General features: G+C 29.1%; 1 protein-coding gene across 2 annotated transcripts in view; it reads right to left on the bottom strand.

Annotated features, from left to right (window-relative positions):
* LOC107450096 (sodium- and chloride-dependent glycine transporter 1) overlaps positions 1–12,449 on the bottom strand; it is a 53,585-nt gene extending 41,136 nt beyond the window's left edge. For both annotated transcript variants that reach the window (XM_016065820.3, XM_043042129.2), the window contains exon 1: positions 12,290–12,449. In XM_016065820.3, coding sequence (XP_015921306.1) covers positions 12,290–12,313 — 24 coding nt within the window. In that variant the 5' untranslated portion in view covers positions 12,314–12,449. The remainder of the gene's footprint in view (positions 1–12,289) is intronic.
* Between the last annotated feature and the right edge of the window lie 4,087 nt (positions 12,450–16,536).

Genomic DNA, 16,536 nt, shown 5'->3' with positions numbered 1-16,536 from the left:
TTTTTCTTTTATAAGATATTTTTTTAATTCATTTTTCAAATAATAATAACCCTTAATTAAACTCTGAATATGTTATTGTAATGAAGTGAATAGTTTTCTGGTATTAAGATGAAATTCATTTAAATGTGGTAAGTTGTTAAGTGTATACAATGTTCTAATTTAGTACTTTTCTAAATTCCACCTTTCCATCACAATTATTACTTCCTTACTAATTAAAATGAAAATAATTTAAATTAAAATATATAAATTAAAATATAAAAATTAAAATAAATATAAATATTTGATACTAAAATTTAAAAAAAAAAGAGTGATAGGTTATTTATAAATCTCGCACCTAAGTCTATATACGCCACTGAATTTGAATATGATGAGTTCAGCCGATTTGGAATATACTTCAATGGCAGAAGAGTCAAACAAGTATTAGTACTAATTTAATGTAACAAAACCAAAGAGTAAAAATTTGCTTAAATATATCACAAAGCAAGAGTAAATTCGGTTGTATCGATTAATTTAACAGACGCTACTAAATCTAGTAATTAAGGAAAGAGAGGGAGAGAAATTGAGAAAGATTTGCATTGGATATTAAAAGATAATGTTATTCTAGACTTTTGTGCAAGATTAACTTTTGTGAAATTGGGAAATCATATTATAAATGTGTATCACATATCTTACATATATATAACATATTTATAATATGTACCCATCATATTATAAATATGTTAGAAAAGGACCTGCTTTTCTGAAAAAAGAACACAACCATGTCTTTCAAGTATTTTTAGTTTCAAAATTGTAAATTAAAGAAGTTAACTTTGCTTTCAAAAGAAAAGTTTAGTGAAAGGTTCGCTTTTGTGATAAAATATTTTTATCACAAAAACTAACCCTTCGCAAAACAAAAGTTCGCTTTTGAATTCCTCATAGGGGAGAAAAAAAAAAAAAAANAAAACTGTCCGTTTTAACTATATACTATTTTGGCAAAGGTCCGTTTTAACCATAAAAACTTTTCTGCAGGGTTCATTAACGGAAGATATAATTTCTCCTAAGAAAATCCAGAAAATATTTGAAGAAAAATTATAGACAAGTATTTTGATATCTCTGATAAAAGGGAAGCAGCGCAGGCAACATATCCAATATACTCCTATATGTTTATAAACGCGCGTGATAAGTTTATATCAAGGATAAGTTCTATGATAGGATATCAAAAAACTTATTTATATCAGAATTTTTGGTAATCCTAACTTTGGTTGAAACAAACAGACAATGGTTACAATTTTTTCGGATTAACGGGGAATTAATATAATTCATAGTCCTACCTGAGTCTGATAACTTTCAGATAACCATCAAATCTATACAGAATGAATCAAAATTGTCTTCCCATTTGATGTGCAATAACAAATTAAGTATAAGTCGTAGCTAATTTTTGTTACTTGTTTTAAGAGCTGGGGAAAAACACAACTTCGATTAGTGCAAGAACGATCGATATTAGTTATTGTGCGCCTAAGTGAGATAGATGTGAATAAGAATTCATTCGGTATTTATAGCATTCTCTCTTACAGAAATGGATTAAATATTTTTTTGAAACACGTAGGGATAGTTTTTATTATTAGTACAAGCCTGGTGCAAAATAAGAAATCAAACTAATGTAATCTCATGATTATTTTTCTCTTTAATAAAAGCAGTACTTTATTAAAAAATAAAATCTACCCTATCTCACGAAACGTCATTTCTGTTTAGACCTCCAAATGCTTTAAAAAAATTAAAAATTCCCAAATAAAAAGATTTATGTTATAGAGAACCTTTTAACCTTTTGACGCAGAAATTTTATTAAACATATTTTTCATACATTTTTCATAATTTTGTATTAATCTTGGTCAAAATAAGTGAAAAATATTATATTTAGTATTTTAACAATTTATAGTTATGAAATACAACATGAAACATTGGCGTCTATTTCGGTGTTAAAGGTAAAATCTTCCAAACACGGCTCACTTCTAAACAATATTTTTTCAAATTTGCACTTATTTACATCAAGAGAAACAGTTATTCATCATTAATTTTTGTTTAATTTACAAAATTATTTATTGATAAATTTTTGAATAGGGATGGAAAAAGAATTCAAAATTTGTTTTAGATTTTATATTTTAGTACAAATATAATTCTGATAATGTAACAGAATTCTTTTCTAACTATTAGATTAATTATAATTAAAAAATACCAAAATATATTTTTTGTTGTAATTAGAGAGTCAGAAAAAATATATAAATAAATATGCCCCATCTGTGTCAAAGAGTAAAAGGCTTGAAGGAAACTAACTATTTTCAGGATACNATTAAAAAATACCAAAATATATTTTTACTTGTAATTAGAGAGTCAGAAAAAATATATAAATAAATATGTCCCATCTGTGTCAAAGAGTAAAAGGTTTGAAGGAAACTAACTATTTTCAAGATACAACGGAATTTTTTACATGGAATAGGGATCAAGTAACAAAGCAATATGCTTAAAAAAGTTATGAAACATTCTTCAAACCTTTCTTATCATGTCTTAATTTTTTCATTGTAATGCATCATTGGTAAAAAAAAACATTCTGTGCACTCATGAAATGGACCACTGTGTCCACCTCTAGGGTACAGTGGACTAACCTTAGTGGTTTGTACTAAAGAAACATAAATTACTTTATTTTACTATTCTAGTGAAATGAGTATTTCTAGTGGGTATTTTATGCAATTAAATTACCAAAAAGTAAAATTAATCAGAATATTCAATTCAAAAATGAAATGAAACTAAGAAATTCTATTAAGCGAAAATAAAGCAAAATCATCGAATATTAAAATTTGTTAATGAAAAATTCAAAGACTAACAGGAAAATGACGATCTCGAATTTTCTGAGGACACGCATAGATCAGGAAGAACCATAATATAATTATTACATAACAATATAATAATAAATTGTAATTATTTATATATATATATTAATTTATTATATTGTTTTTATTTCTTTGTAAATATATAATTCTAATATTTATTATTTTTAGAAATTCATTATTTTATGTTGTTGTTTCTAATGCCACCTGCCACACGGGCAAGCCTGCTTGGTAATTTAAGGTAAATTTAAGACAGACTTTGCTTGAAATTTAAGGCAGACTTTGCGTTTCTTGTTTTTCAGTGGAGCCATCTATGGCCAAGAATTCGACTTCTGCCACCGTTTATAGGGCGGACCCATTCATACATCCACAAATTGTAATTTTGACCTGAATCAGAGAACGATCGATCTCTAATCCAGTACCCCCAGAGGTTTTGATTTGTTATGGGAGCGTGGAGGACTTTTGCGACTCGACAGATTTAGCGTGCATCAGTCACTTTACTACACGGGGAGTCTTCAGCCGGTGGGGTTCGAACCCACGAACTCTCGGACATGGGCCCAGCGCCCTACCGACAAGACTATCCCGGCCTCTTATTATTTTATTAAAATATTAAGCTATTTATTATTTTTATGAATTATTTTTTAAAATTTTTGTACATGTAAATTTAATTAAAATAAATACGATATTAAATTTGTACTTTTAGGCACATTGAATGGTGGCTGCGTACCACGTGTAAGCAAAAGAAATAATACTGAAATTTTACATGAACTACAAATGTTCAAATAATTTTTAAAAATATGGAAACAACAATACTTTACTTTTCTAGAAATACTATTCAGTAATTATAGGGAGTAGTTCAATCTCTTCAAAATTAAAAAAACTTCAAGGTGAAATAATTACCTAAAGTAGCGCAAAACATAAAATCTGCTCAAAATGGCTTCTGTGGTACTTCCTATGCAATTTTTTTTTACTTATATAACTAGTACCATGTTATCCCTTACGAAACTTCATAGGAGCAAAAAGAGTTGGATAGAAATAGATTTAAAAGAGGGTGGTCCACTGTGCCTCCGTCCTCCCCTATTCATTACAATGGAATAACACTATGCCTGCGTGTTAACAAACATACACGTGCCCATTTCAAAAGAACTATAATAACAAAGCTGTAACTTTATTTTAAACAATGTAAATGAGACTTTGAATAGGTGGAGTGTGTAACTATTGCTTACTCAGAATCACAAAGAAAAAGTTTTGAATAGATTCAGTAAAAGTTCGTAAATCATATAGACAGGTATATACAACTTGTCAAATTTTTGGAAATTTAGAGAAGTATTTATAAAAGATGGCTGACACTAACATGATAAACTATAAATAAGTTTGCATTGTTCTCTTTTCTTATTGAGGTATCTGTACGAGAGTGCAGAAAATGTCAATTTTTTTTTTTTTAAACAAAAAATTGGTTTGCAGTTTTTCCTCTCCTTTTTGTCAAAAGATCACTCCAGATATTCGGTATTTTAAAAGGATTGTTTTTTCAAATTTTAGCCGGATTCTCCTAAGGCTATTAAAAATATTAAAGATCGTAGCAGGCTAATTTTTGAAGTACATGTAATTGAACTTCATGAGGTGGGATCACTTTTATGTCCTCATATTATTAGAAGACTTTGTCGCCATGGATGCCACTCCAAACGATTTTCAAGACTGAACTTATTTTTTTACTAATTAACACAGTCTAGCGTTGTTCAATAGAATTTTCAGAAGTATATTTCTCAATGACCACGAAAAGCATCTTTCCTTGAGAATGGCCCATATATTCTATCAATGACTATTTCTATCAATATTCTATCAATGACTCGTTTATTTTTTCCTTAAAAAACTGTATTATTTTTTACAGCAAACAAAACGAAACCTGGTATCTCTTTTTACACCATTTGCTGAAAATTAAACTACCAATTTTTTCTTGAAGCCATCCTCATGGGCATGGATTTTCCTCTCTGCATATTTTTCACTTCAACATAAATTTTTAGTCCTAGCTCTACAAATTTTATTATTATTATATTTTTTTTAAAAATAATCTAAATTTGAGTGTTTTATTTTGATTCTCTCAACAATTCTAAAAATCAGGGAAAAAAAAAACTTAAGCAGATTCAACACTGAAGACGTCGAAGTTTTATTATTCCAATTCTTTTATTGACATCATTATCTGATTATTTCGCAATAATTTCAAAAAATGTTTCCGATAAAAAATATTTTTAACCAAAAATATTTGAAAAATTTTTAGGGAAATTTTTTTTGAAGAATTTGGAAAACATATTTGAAAGAGATTTTTTTTTTATAACCGTAGTTGAACAGCAGACCCAATTCTTGGATTTACGACTACTAAGGTTCAACCCCGTAGCCTTGTAATTTTGAAGCCAATCCCGAAGATAAGAAAATTCCTGGATCAAGTATTGGGAGAAATTTGCCTACATGGTGGACTTTTTGATGGTACTAACCAGAATTTGCGTTATATGGATAAGGAAACCACGAAAACCTCCCAAGGTTAGTCAGATGGCAAGGGGAATCTAACCCATGATCCTCCTACCACTAAGGATATTTTACTTCAGCACTGTAGTCGATGCGAGTCAGGTTCGGAATTCGTATCGACTAGCTATCACTGGGATTCGATTCTGGTTCACCTCATTGGGAATCCAATGCTCTATCCCCTAAGCCAAAACGGCTCTTGGGAAGATATTTCATTTTATAACCGTCGTTGAACAGCCGACCCAATTTTGGGGTTTACGAATACTAGTGTTCAAATCCGTAGCCTTGTAATTTTGAACCAATCCAGAAGACAAGGAAACTCCTGGTTCAATACCTTCAGAGGTATGATTTGTTATGAAAACATGGAGGACTTTGCGACCCGGCAGATTTAACGTGCATCAGTCACCATTTACTACACGGGGAATATTCTGCCTGCGGGGATCGAATCCACGACCTCTTCGACATGGGCCCAGTGCTCTCCCGGCCCTTGGGAAGTGATTTTATTTTATTTTTTATTTTATAACCGTCGTTGAACAGCCGACCCAATTTCATGGGTTTACGACTACTAATGTTCAACTCCGTAGCCTTGCAATTTTGAACCAATCCAGAAGACAAGGAAACTCCTGGATCAGTACCCCCAGAGGTATTGATTTGTTGTGGGAACATGGAGGACTTTGAGACTCGACAGATTTAACGTGCATCAGTCACCATTTACTACACGGGGAGTCTTCGGCCGGTGAGGATCGAACCCACGACCTCTTGGATATGTGCCCAGCGCCCTGTGTGGAATTCGGCTCACTGGCTTTTTCTCAAGACTGATTTCAGTCTTCAGGATTGAAAAGTGGCACCCATGATTGTCGCCATAAACTTCTTCATAGTAGGGTGAGGGAAAACAGAAAACTAAATTACAAGCTTCACTAGTGAATATGATAAAATATCGTAAAACAATAAGTAATAATTTTTGATTAAAAGCAACATTCGGCGAACATGGACATGGCCGGTTTTGCAACTCACCGTCTACAGGACTTGGCCTGTTTTGAAGCAAAACGTGATTTTCAAACGCATATAAAACGTTGATTTGATCAAATCTACCAAGGTTTCATGTATTCAGACGATGAACCACAGTTACATTTAAAACTTAAAAACCTTAACAGAAATGCAATTCCAAAATTGAAGATGACTAGTAAGGCAATTGGATGACAAAAATATGTGAATCAGATACATTGGGAGCACATACTCAAAACAATCTATACATTTTAAAACAAGTGTATTGAAAATAGCTAGTATCAATTTTCATAAGCTTCAATATTTTTCACTGACAAAGTTTTTAAGAAAATATTGTCCTTCTCGATTGATTTATCGATTGGTAATGAAAAAAAAAGGTCAGAAGTTTGATTGACATCCTAAAGTAATTCGTTATCTCATCATAATTGAAAAGCGGGATTAGCCGTAATCTGAAAAATAAGCCCCCGATAGTTGAAACGGGAGGGAAGAAAACACTTTAATGCTATTTTTACTGTGTGCGTTATTTCTTCTTATTTTGTCATATTTCTGGACGACTTATAGTACTAACAAAAAATATTTTACAAGAGATTTTAAATCTACCTAATTCCACGTAAAGAATAATTTTTAATATATAACTTTATCACTGATATTAATTTTTTTAATCATAAAGGCAATCATATTTTTTAACCATGTGGTATTAAATCCTCGGGCCGGGCAAGATTGACTCAGCCTTTCATCCCTTCAGTGGGTCGATAAGATTGGGAGCTAAACACTGGGTGTTCCGCGCTTTCGGCTGACCACCTGACCGGAACATCTGCTCCTGCACCCTAGAGCCCAAGGCTAAGAAAACTGAGATGAGCACAGTAGGCCTCAGCCCTCGATGGGCTGTCGCGCCACTGAGTTTAGTTTAGTTTTAGTACTAAAATCCAAAAAGCATCAGTTTAATCTTTTCCTCTTCTAGATCTACAGCCCCTGGTGGGCTTTAGATTTCTCTAAAATAGAGTACCACTTAAGTCTTTCCTTATACTTCTTTTTCCAGTTTAGTTTAACAAGTCTTTGAAAGTTTGTAATTTAAGAAAACTCTTAATTAATAAAGAAACAACATTTTAACTGAATTTCAAAATTTTTCTCTTTCCTCACATTTTCATTCTGGCTGACTTGTGTACTTTTTCACACAACGGAACGTCTTTCATAATTATTAAAAAAATAAACATATTTAGATCGCTCTATAACTATAATAACATAAAATTTTTGATGGAGAGAAATAACACAAAATTTTAAATTGAGAGAAATAACACAAAATTTTAATTGGGTATACTATAGCCTACGCCACAGGTTGTGTTATTCCTACTAAATTTAACCCATGAACGGCATTTTCTGCGAGCCTAACTTCAAGCCACAAATAAACAAACGAAGTGTTTGATCGTTTAAATAGCTGCTCGCCAGATTTTATTGCATTATAAAGAAAAGTCATTGATATTCGATTTTTGATTAATAATTGATTTATGTGGATAGTGGCATTTATTCCTACTAAGTGGAAGTAGTTGTGTTTTTTTTATATTATACCCAATTGGAGAAAAATAACACAAAATTTTAATTGGAGAAAAATAACACAAAATTTTAATTGGAGAGAAATAACACACTAATTAAAATACAAAAAGAATGCAGCAGCAGCAGAAAAAAAGGAGGAGGTAACGTTTACTGTTCTCTTTTACTCTTGGAAAGCACATTAATTTCACTTCATATTATAATCTAATATAGAAAGTTTAATCTTTTCACTCATGTTAACTACATCTGTATTTTTGTCTTGGGAAGTCAAATAACAGAGCATTAATACATGTATGTGAAAAAACACATTCCCCCTCCCAAAATTCCCCCTGTTAAATCTGAAAAATATTGGGTGACAAATTCTTAAAGTAATCTTTATGTTAATTTTTAATGTAAGTGAAATGTCGTCAAGAAATATGAAAAATCATCTTATATTTTAAAAATAAATTAAAACCTTCAAAATGACTATGAAATATCTACGAAAAATCTGAAGATATTTTAAAGAAAAAGCGAAATCTTCAAAATTTCTGAAGATTTCCGAAGAAAATGACTTTTTCTGAAAAGCAATTCAGAAGTTATTTTTAGTGTGGTTGATTTAGTAGTTTCTTTGTTTTCTGAAGTTACTGAGCTGAATATCGTTCAAACATCTTTTTCGCTTTGTTCCTCTTGTTCTGGTACGCATTTTTTTAAAAATATTTATTTACGTTGTCAGAAAAGTTTTAATAAATCATTTTTTCTGAACTTTAAATTAAAAGCTTAAATTGTATGACTTAAAAAAGGAAGAAAATGAAAACCATCGTTCTACCAGAAAAACGACCTTAAACCTTTGACGCGGATGGAACACCGGTGTCCCTTTATGTAAATAAAAATTTTCTCTGACGCTCTAATTACAAGTAGGTATTTTCTAATTATAAAAAGCAGTCTAATAGTTACTAAAAATATGTTAGATTATCGGAATTGCATTTGTACTAAAATATAAAATCCAAAAAAAATTTTGAAATTTTTTTCATTCATATTCAAAAATTTATCAATAATTGATTTATTAAATTAAAGAAATCTTAACGATGAATAACTGTTTCTCTTAGATCTAAATAAGTGCAAATTTGAAAAAATATTGTTTAGAAGTGAGCCGTATTGGGAAGATTTTACCTCGAATGCCGAAAATGACGCTAATTTTTCATGCTGTACTATAAATTGTTAAAATGCTAAATATAATATTTTCCATTTATTTTGATCTAGATTAATACAAATAATGAGAAAAGTATGAAAAATATATTTAATAAAAATTTTGTGTCAAAGGGTTACAGGTGGTGGATAGAGAAAGCAACATCTCCTTTACTACTCTGAAAATAAGAAACTGCAATTTTTAAATGTAAGAACTTGCAGCATCTTTACACGTAAGCGGCTTAGCAACCTCCACTTTCTCTTCAAATCAGGTTTTGGCAACTATGTCAGAATAGAAATATGCGTGAGGGTGGCTAGTCAGTATTCTTTGTAAGACTAACTGACAATAGGGGACAGTACAACGTAATTTCCCCCCTCAAGGAGTTGGAAGAAGTGAATATCTTACATAGTTTCAATATCGTGATTGCTCTTTAGCCCAATTGTGCCAACGAAAACTGCTTAGTTCTTAACCTTGTTCTCTGTTGATTTGCAATTTCTTACAATACAATTCATAGTAGAAAAAGATAAGGACTGATGAAGGTGTGTTAATTTACTAAGAATTTATTTTTTGTTGTTCACTTTTTTATTCAGAGAGCCCTATAAGAAAAGGGATATTCAGAAGGCCGAAAAGATCAATAATTCTTATCTCTATTGTTTTCGTTTTACCGGAGTTGCAAATTTAAGTAAAATCGGGATTTTTAATTTATTTTCTTTTTACTGTAAAAATGTATAAAGAAGCATTCATTTAAAAATATAGAAATATTTTAGCTGCAAAAATTAAAGTTTGGAAGAAAATTGCTCACAATTTTCTCTGGAAAAAAAGCAGCAAGAAAATTTCACTCGTTTCTTTTAGAAAGAAAGCAAGAAAATTTTACTCGTGCAGATAACAAAGAAAATGTTCAAAAAACTGAGAGATTTATTTCAAAAGCAAGATTCTATGAAACATGTGTTCTTCATAGAATGCGTGAGTCAGGTTAAAGTCAGCTCATCACAGATTTATTGCTTTATTTTTTTGGAATTCTCAAAACTATCTAAACATGGTTACTGCGAAGCAGCCTCTTTGAAAAATAAATGAATAAGATTTTTCTTTTTTTTCTTTCAACTTAGGCTTCCACTTATATCTCGAATTTAATGGACTTTACTGATTTAGGAAAAATTAACAAGTATATGTTCTTATAATGGCACCAGTGAATAATATATTTTATTGCTATTAAATTATTTAATTAATCATGTAATGTAAATAATAATAACATAATAGACACTAGTAAAGGATTTATTTAATATCTGATGGCATGTATAATCTCAAAGAAAAAAGTTCGAATTAAACAAAATATTTTTGCTTACTTACACTGTTTTATAGCGGCACTTGACAATGTTCTCAAAAAGAAAATGCGACTAAATAAAGTGTTAAAAACAATATATTTAAATTCCTATTATTATTAATGATGAAATTTTGGCTTTATTTCTTGCACAATTATTTCAAATTCACGATATGCACATCTTTTTTTAGGATTTATTTCGCATTTTTAAGGTTAAATAAAAAGATTCAATTGTGCTATCAAAATAATTAAACCTGATATTAGAATATTTTTAAAAACGTATAATAATGTAAATTAAAATAATGATAAAAAAAGTAATTGCTCCAAAATATGTTGTGAACTTAGCGACATTTAAATCAGAAATTATCACCACTAGTTCGAAAATTAATCACATAATATATTTCTTGTAAAAAGTTAGCTGATTTTATAGAATATGCATTTTTATGTATCAATATGAAAAAAATATCAATAAAAATATAATTTTCTGAAATAAGGAAAAAATAATTAAAAATAAATCGATTATAACCAATAGTAGTTTCCTGTTTAAATGCTTAGGCTATTTTGCATGAATGCACCACCTTTTTTTTCTATCTTTTCATGTCCCATCTAAGCTGTTTTAAAATCATGCTGCCTTTTATGTAATGTATACTTAATACTCAAAAACAGAATTATTCATGTGTCTAAATTTGGAATCGATTATAACATATGTATATCGATTATGTATAACAAACATAAATAATAAGCTGAAATAACAAATTTTAAAATTTTTGGAATAAATAATTTTTTATAATTTTTTTTTGTCTATTTAAATAAGTTGATATTGATAAGCAGAAAAAATTGCTTTGAATCTACATATTTAGGAGTCAATTGAGTGCTTTAAAATTAAAAAAACTTCAGCGCGTGGAGTTAATCGATTAGTCAACGGAAACTTTCATTTAATACTAACACAAATTTAACTCACGTTAAACTTGTCTTTTAAAGCTCAACGACGATGAGCAAATTAGATCTAAAATAAAACACACAATCTTAAAGGTTTATGGAGTTTAAAATTATTCACTATTGCATCGAATATTTTAATTATTGATTATTATATTTACTAAAATCCACTTGAATATAGCAACACTCGATTGAAAATGCTTTTCCCAATAAATTATTCTATTGAAATTTTAGTTATATTCATAAATAGATCAACAAAAACATTGCAATTTTAAATAAATTACGGAAAATATTAATGAGCCATGCAGCGAAGGAGCGTGTTATGTAAAATGATTCACAAGCTTTATAAAGGCTATTTTTATTAAAAATAATGCTAGATTATTCAATAATTGATATATATTGCAATTACAAAATTTTATAACTCTATATGGTAAGTTAAATATTTAGTTATTCCCAATTATCTATCATGATTTACAAAAATACTTACATGTGATATATTTATTACAATAATTTAATATAAAATACACAAAAATCGAATTATTTTCATTGCATATATTTAATTCAGATTTTATTGAACTAAAAAAATTAATGATTTTAAAAATTCAGTTTTAACGATTTTCATTGTTGATTAATCTTTCTAAACAAACGTCATGAACTTGAAAAATTAGACAAACACGTGTTTAGTTTTATTTGTGTGCATTTAAAATTAGGGAAATATTTGTATTTATTCAAAAATCAAACATAGGAATAATTTCAATATAATTTTAAAGTATAATATCTTATATAGCAAGGAACAAATTTAATTTTATTAGATGTCATCGGAGAGCACGCTTAAGAAACAGTAAATATTGATTGAAGTGTGCAATAAATTATTGATTATATTTAAAATAAAAGTGTTAATTAGAACTGATTAAACTAATTTTGAAAACAGAAACTCACCTCTGAGATTTTTTTCCGAGTCATAACGATCGATGAATTAAGCCAAGTAGAGAGCACGTTAAAGTTACTTCCGAATTTAGGAGGAACAAGGCAAAAAGTGACAAATGATTGGGAAGTGAAGGGGGAAAAGCCGGCTTTGGCGACTGTCTCTGAGATATAATCGCGCCAAATAAAGCCAAAGACCAGGAGAGCTTCTTTTTACGTGAATCTGGGCGAAATATTTCAATATTTTTTCATCGAAATATAACATTTAAAAAAAATTATGGAATCAAAAACAGTCCATAACATGAATTTTAAATAGAAATTCAAAACAGTTGTAAAATAAAATACTAAGATCAATTTTTGTAATACCCGGTAAACTATGTTTCCTCCGAGTAAATGAAGATCGAATAAAACTATGGAATTAATGTAAAATCTCGTATCATAGAGGTGTACTATACATTTAAGTTGTATCATAGAGATGTACTATACATTTAAGTTGTTTTAAACTATGTGAGGCTTTAAATAAGTTGTTTCAAATGTATGAGAGGCTTTAATTTTTTTTTAAAAATCTGCTTTTCTTTCATTGCAAAATCTGATTATATTAGAGATATAGAATTTAAGTAATAATTTTAAGATTTAAAAAAAATATACAAAATAAAACATAAAAATAAAATAAAAAGGAACTACGTGGAAGTTGATGGGTGCTCGGCCGTGTGGTAGTGGCGATTTTTTCCGTGGAGGAATGCCAAAAGTTTAAATATGCGACTTTTTTTTAAATACTTTATAACTCAGGAACTGATTGACCGATTTCGTTGAGATTTGTATTTTACCTTATAATGTAACATTCTTCAAAATGATGTAAAAATATGTATACCGCACAGTTCGAAATTTTTTTTGGCCTTTATTAAATAAAAATAATAAGTAAATTTAAAAATGATTTTTTGCAGAAAAAGTAATTTTTAATAATTATTTGAGGATAAACCCATCCAGTTCAAACTCATCCAAAGAAAGGTACGTTTATTCAGAAAACAAAATACATTTTTGTATCTGATTTCGTAACTTAAAATATCATCTTATTTAATTAATTACCATATTTTAGATTAGGCCTTTGAATTATAAAGAAAGACCGAACGAGAAAATCACATCATTATATGAACAGTTTGTAATGTGTTGCTTTTTTTCCCCTCTTCTCACATTGTTCATTGATTGTGTAAAGTCTGTCCAACGTCGGTGATTAAAAAAAAAAAAATAATAAGGTGCAAAAAAAGCTTGTTCTAACTGATTATAGTTTTGAAATAGTTTGCTTAGTTTATTATAGTTTAGAAAACCATTTAAATATTCATTATTTGCTTCAAAATATTGCACTGCATTGAAAGCTTTCATTGTAATTATTAAGGATAAATGGCAACGACACGGAATATTCACATTAGAATTTAAAGCCGTGTCAACACAGTACAGTGGACAAGCTGCGCTCAAGCGTTTATGTTTAAAAAGTTTTCTTCCAGAAACACACCAAAGAAGAATTTAAATTTTTTTTTTTAACCAAATTTTCTCAAAATAGTGTTTTTCAAGCTCCTATTTTATCTCATAGCATGTTATTTAATTTTCATTTGTAATTTCACAGCTGTGCACTGAAAATTTCCTCAGAGATATAACGAGTAGTCAACCATTCTCAAAAAGTAAATAAATAAAAATAATTAAAAAAATAAAATAAGAATGCTACATGCTTGATGATTGGTCGGCCTCAGATCCTCGAACCATTAACCGAGTCGCAGACTAAATAACATCGGATAATGTTAGATATAATTACATAAATTATTATATTGTTTAATTTAAATTTTCTGATAGAGTTAACAATATTAGAAATTATGTAAAATTGACAACATGTGTATAATCCGTGTACATCCCTTAAAATAATAGCTTTATTTTTAAGTACTCTTTCAGTTAAATCGGATCGACTCTGAATCATCATATCGGTACCTTAAATTATACCTTAAATAACATCGGATAATGTTAGATATAATTATATAAATTATTATATTGTTTAATTTAAATTTTCTGATAGAGTTAACAATATCAGAAGTTATGTAAAATTGACAACATACTTATAATCCGTGTACATCCCTTAAAATAATAGCTTTATTTTTAAGTACTCTCTCAGTTAAATCGGATCGACTCTGAATCATCATATCGGTACCTTAAATTATAATAAGGTTCAAATTTGTTGTAATCTTAATAAGGCGATAAATTGAACCATGTTTCAGTTTAAGTTGGGCCAAACCATCAATCAGTCAAACTTAAGAAGTATGATGCTGTTCAACTTAATACCATATTAAGGCTGCTGCAGATTTGAACCATATTATGCTTCAAAGCGTTATAAAATGCGTAGACCAGTTTGTAAAACTTGTTAAATTTTAAATAAATAAAATCAGATAAGGGTTTAGATTGCATATCGCTCAATTTATCACATTAAGCATATTCAAAATTTGAAAATAAGAAAAAGTTATACTTTGAATAATGTTATATTTCCTAAAAGAAACATTTTGTTTGACTTCAAAACTTTTGTTGTTAAAAACTTAAATATAAACTTACATAAATGATAATTAAAGTAAAGTTTTCAGAATTGTACATTTTTTACCAATAAAATTTGGAAAATGTTAAATTCAGCTTAAATTATAGTCTGAAAATCACTAATTTCAATACAGGTGCAAAATTTTGTGGGATAAATTATGGTCTAATATGAGGACAGTGCTTGGACCTAATATTAATTTTCATAGTTTTGTTTTGATAGTTGGTTTTGATCACTTTTTAACTAAAAATAGATAGACGAAAGAAATACTAGACAATATGGAAAAAATATAAATGGGAAAGTTTAGATGTTTGTCTCATATCATAATTGATATAAAAAAATAAAATCCGTTAAAAACAGGCACCAAAATAAGAAGCTTGCGTGAACTTTTCTAACTCGTGTGTCCATTGTTCAAAGTTTCTCAAAAAATAAAAAATTAATTTAAAAAAAAATTCCAACGAAACAGTTTACAAAAATCTTTAATCATGAGAAGGATGCAAGTTGTCTTGTAGAAAAAAAATTCAAACTATACGTTTAATTTTTAATGAGATAGAAAATACACGCACAGTAAAATCCCAGAAATTCAGAGTTATAAATGAGTTAGTTGTTCGAAAAAAAAACACACACACAAACTACATCAAACAACAAAAATGTAAAAAAAAGTGCGTAATTACAAACTAGAAGACTCAAATGAATAGTTAACTTACTTGCTATTTATTATTATTGCAATAATTTATTAAAAAATAACTTTAAAAAAATTATAATTGTTTGCGTGTTACCACAGTCATGTTGCGAAGCTAATTTTCGAGATTTAATTTCTTTTTATTATACTAAAAATTTTTATTTCATCTTTCAATGTAGGAATGTAGGGAACTCATCACTCATGTTTTGATCATTTATTTACTAAAGTTCTTACTCAGATATCAGCTCTTCTAGCGTCTTCTAGAACATGAAGAAAAAAAAAATGAAAAAGTAAATAAAAAAATGAGAAAAAATCGCTTAACTAATTCTGTTCAGGCTAGCGCACACAATTTTTCGTGCAAGAGATGACAGTTTTCCCGAACTACTGAAACTGAAAGCAGACCTATGACGTGTCAAGAATTACCGAATTACCGTTTATTATGCATGTTAGAACAAGAATCCTATGATTCCTGCAGACCACCCATGAAAGAAGCACCCCTTTTTTTTTGTGGAAGGCGAAATCGAACAGTTCAAATTATGACTCACTTTTGTATGAATGTTTAAAAATTTCAATCAAACAAGATTCCTGCAATTCCTGCAGACCACCTATGAAAGATGCAGCTTATCTGTAGTAGGCGCAACTGCACTGTCTACTCTATCACTGACTATTGAATGAAGGCTTAAAAGTTAACAATGACTTGAATGCGATGACCGATGGGCGAATATATGTTTACGAAGGATCAGTTAAAATTATTGCAGAAAGGAGATGAAAAATTGAAAGAAAAAGAAAAAAAAAAAAAAAAAGACTAAGATACACCCTGATACGAAATTCATGCAAGCAACGAGTGACGGTTGTTCAGATATCAGTGTTCAGAGGTATCCAGTAATGTGAATCCCATGGAAGATGCTTTAAATTTCTCCAAAAATTTTGTGTAATTGCATTGAATAATTTGAAAATTATAGCAAAATAGCGTAACACAAAAAAATTGATGCTTCATAAAAATGTCTGTATCTC

The sequence above is a fragment of the Parasteatoda tepidariorum genome, chromosome X1, assembly GCF_043381705.1.
Source record: "Parasteatoda tepidariorum isolate YZ-2023 chromosome X1, CAS_Ptep_4.0, whole genome shotgun sequence".
NCBI classification, from domain to species: Eukaryota; Metazoa; Arthropoda; class Arachnida; order Araneae; family Theridiidae; genus Parasteatoda; species Parasteatoda tepidariorum.
Note: the sequence above shows the minus strand (reverse complement) of the source record. Positions and strands in the feature narration are given on the sequence as shown.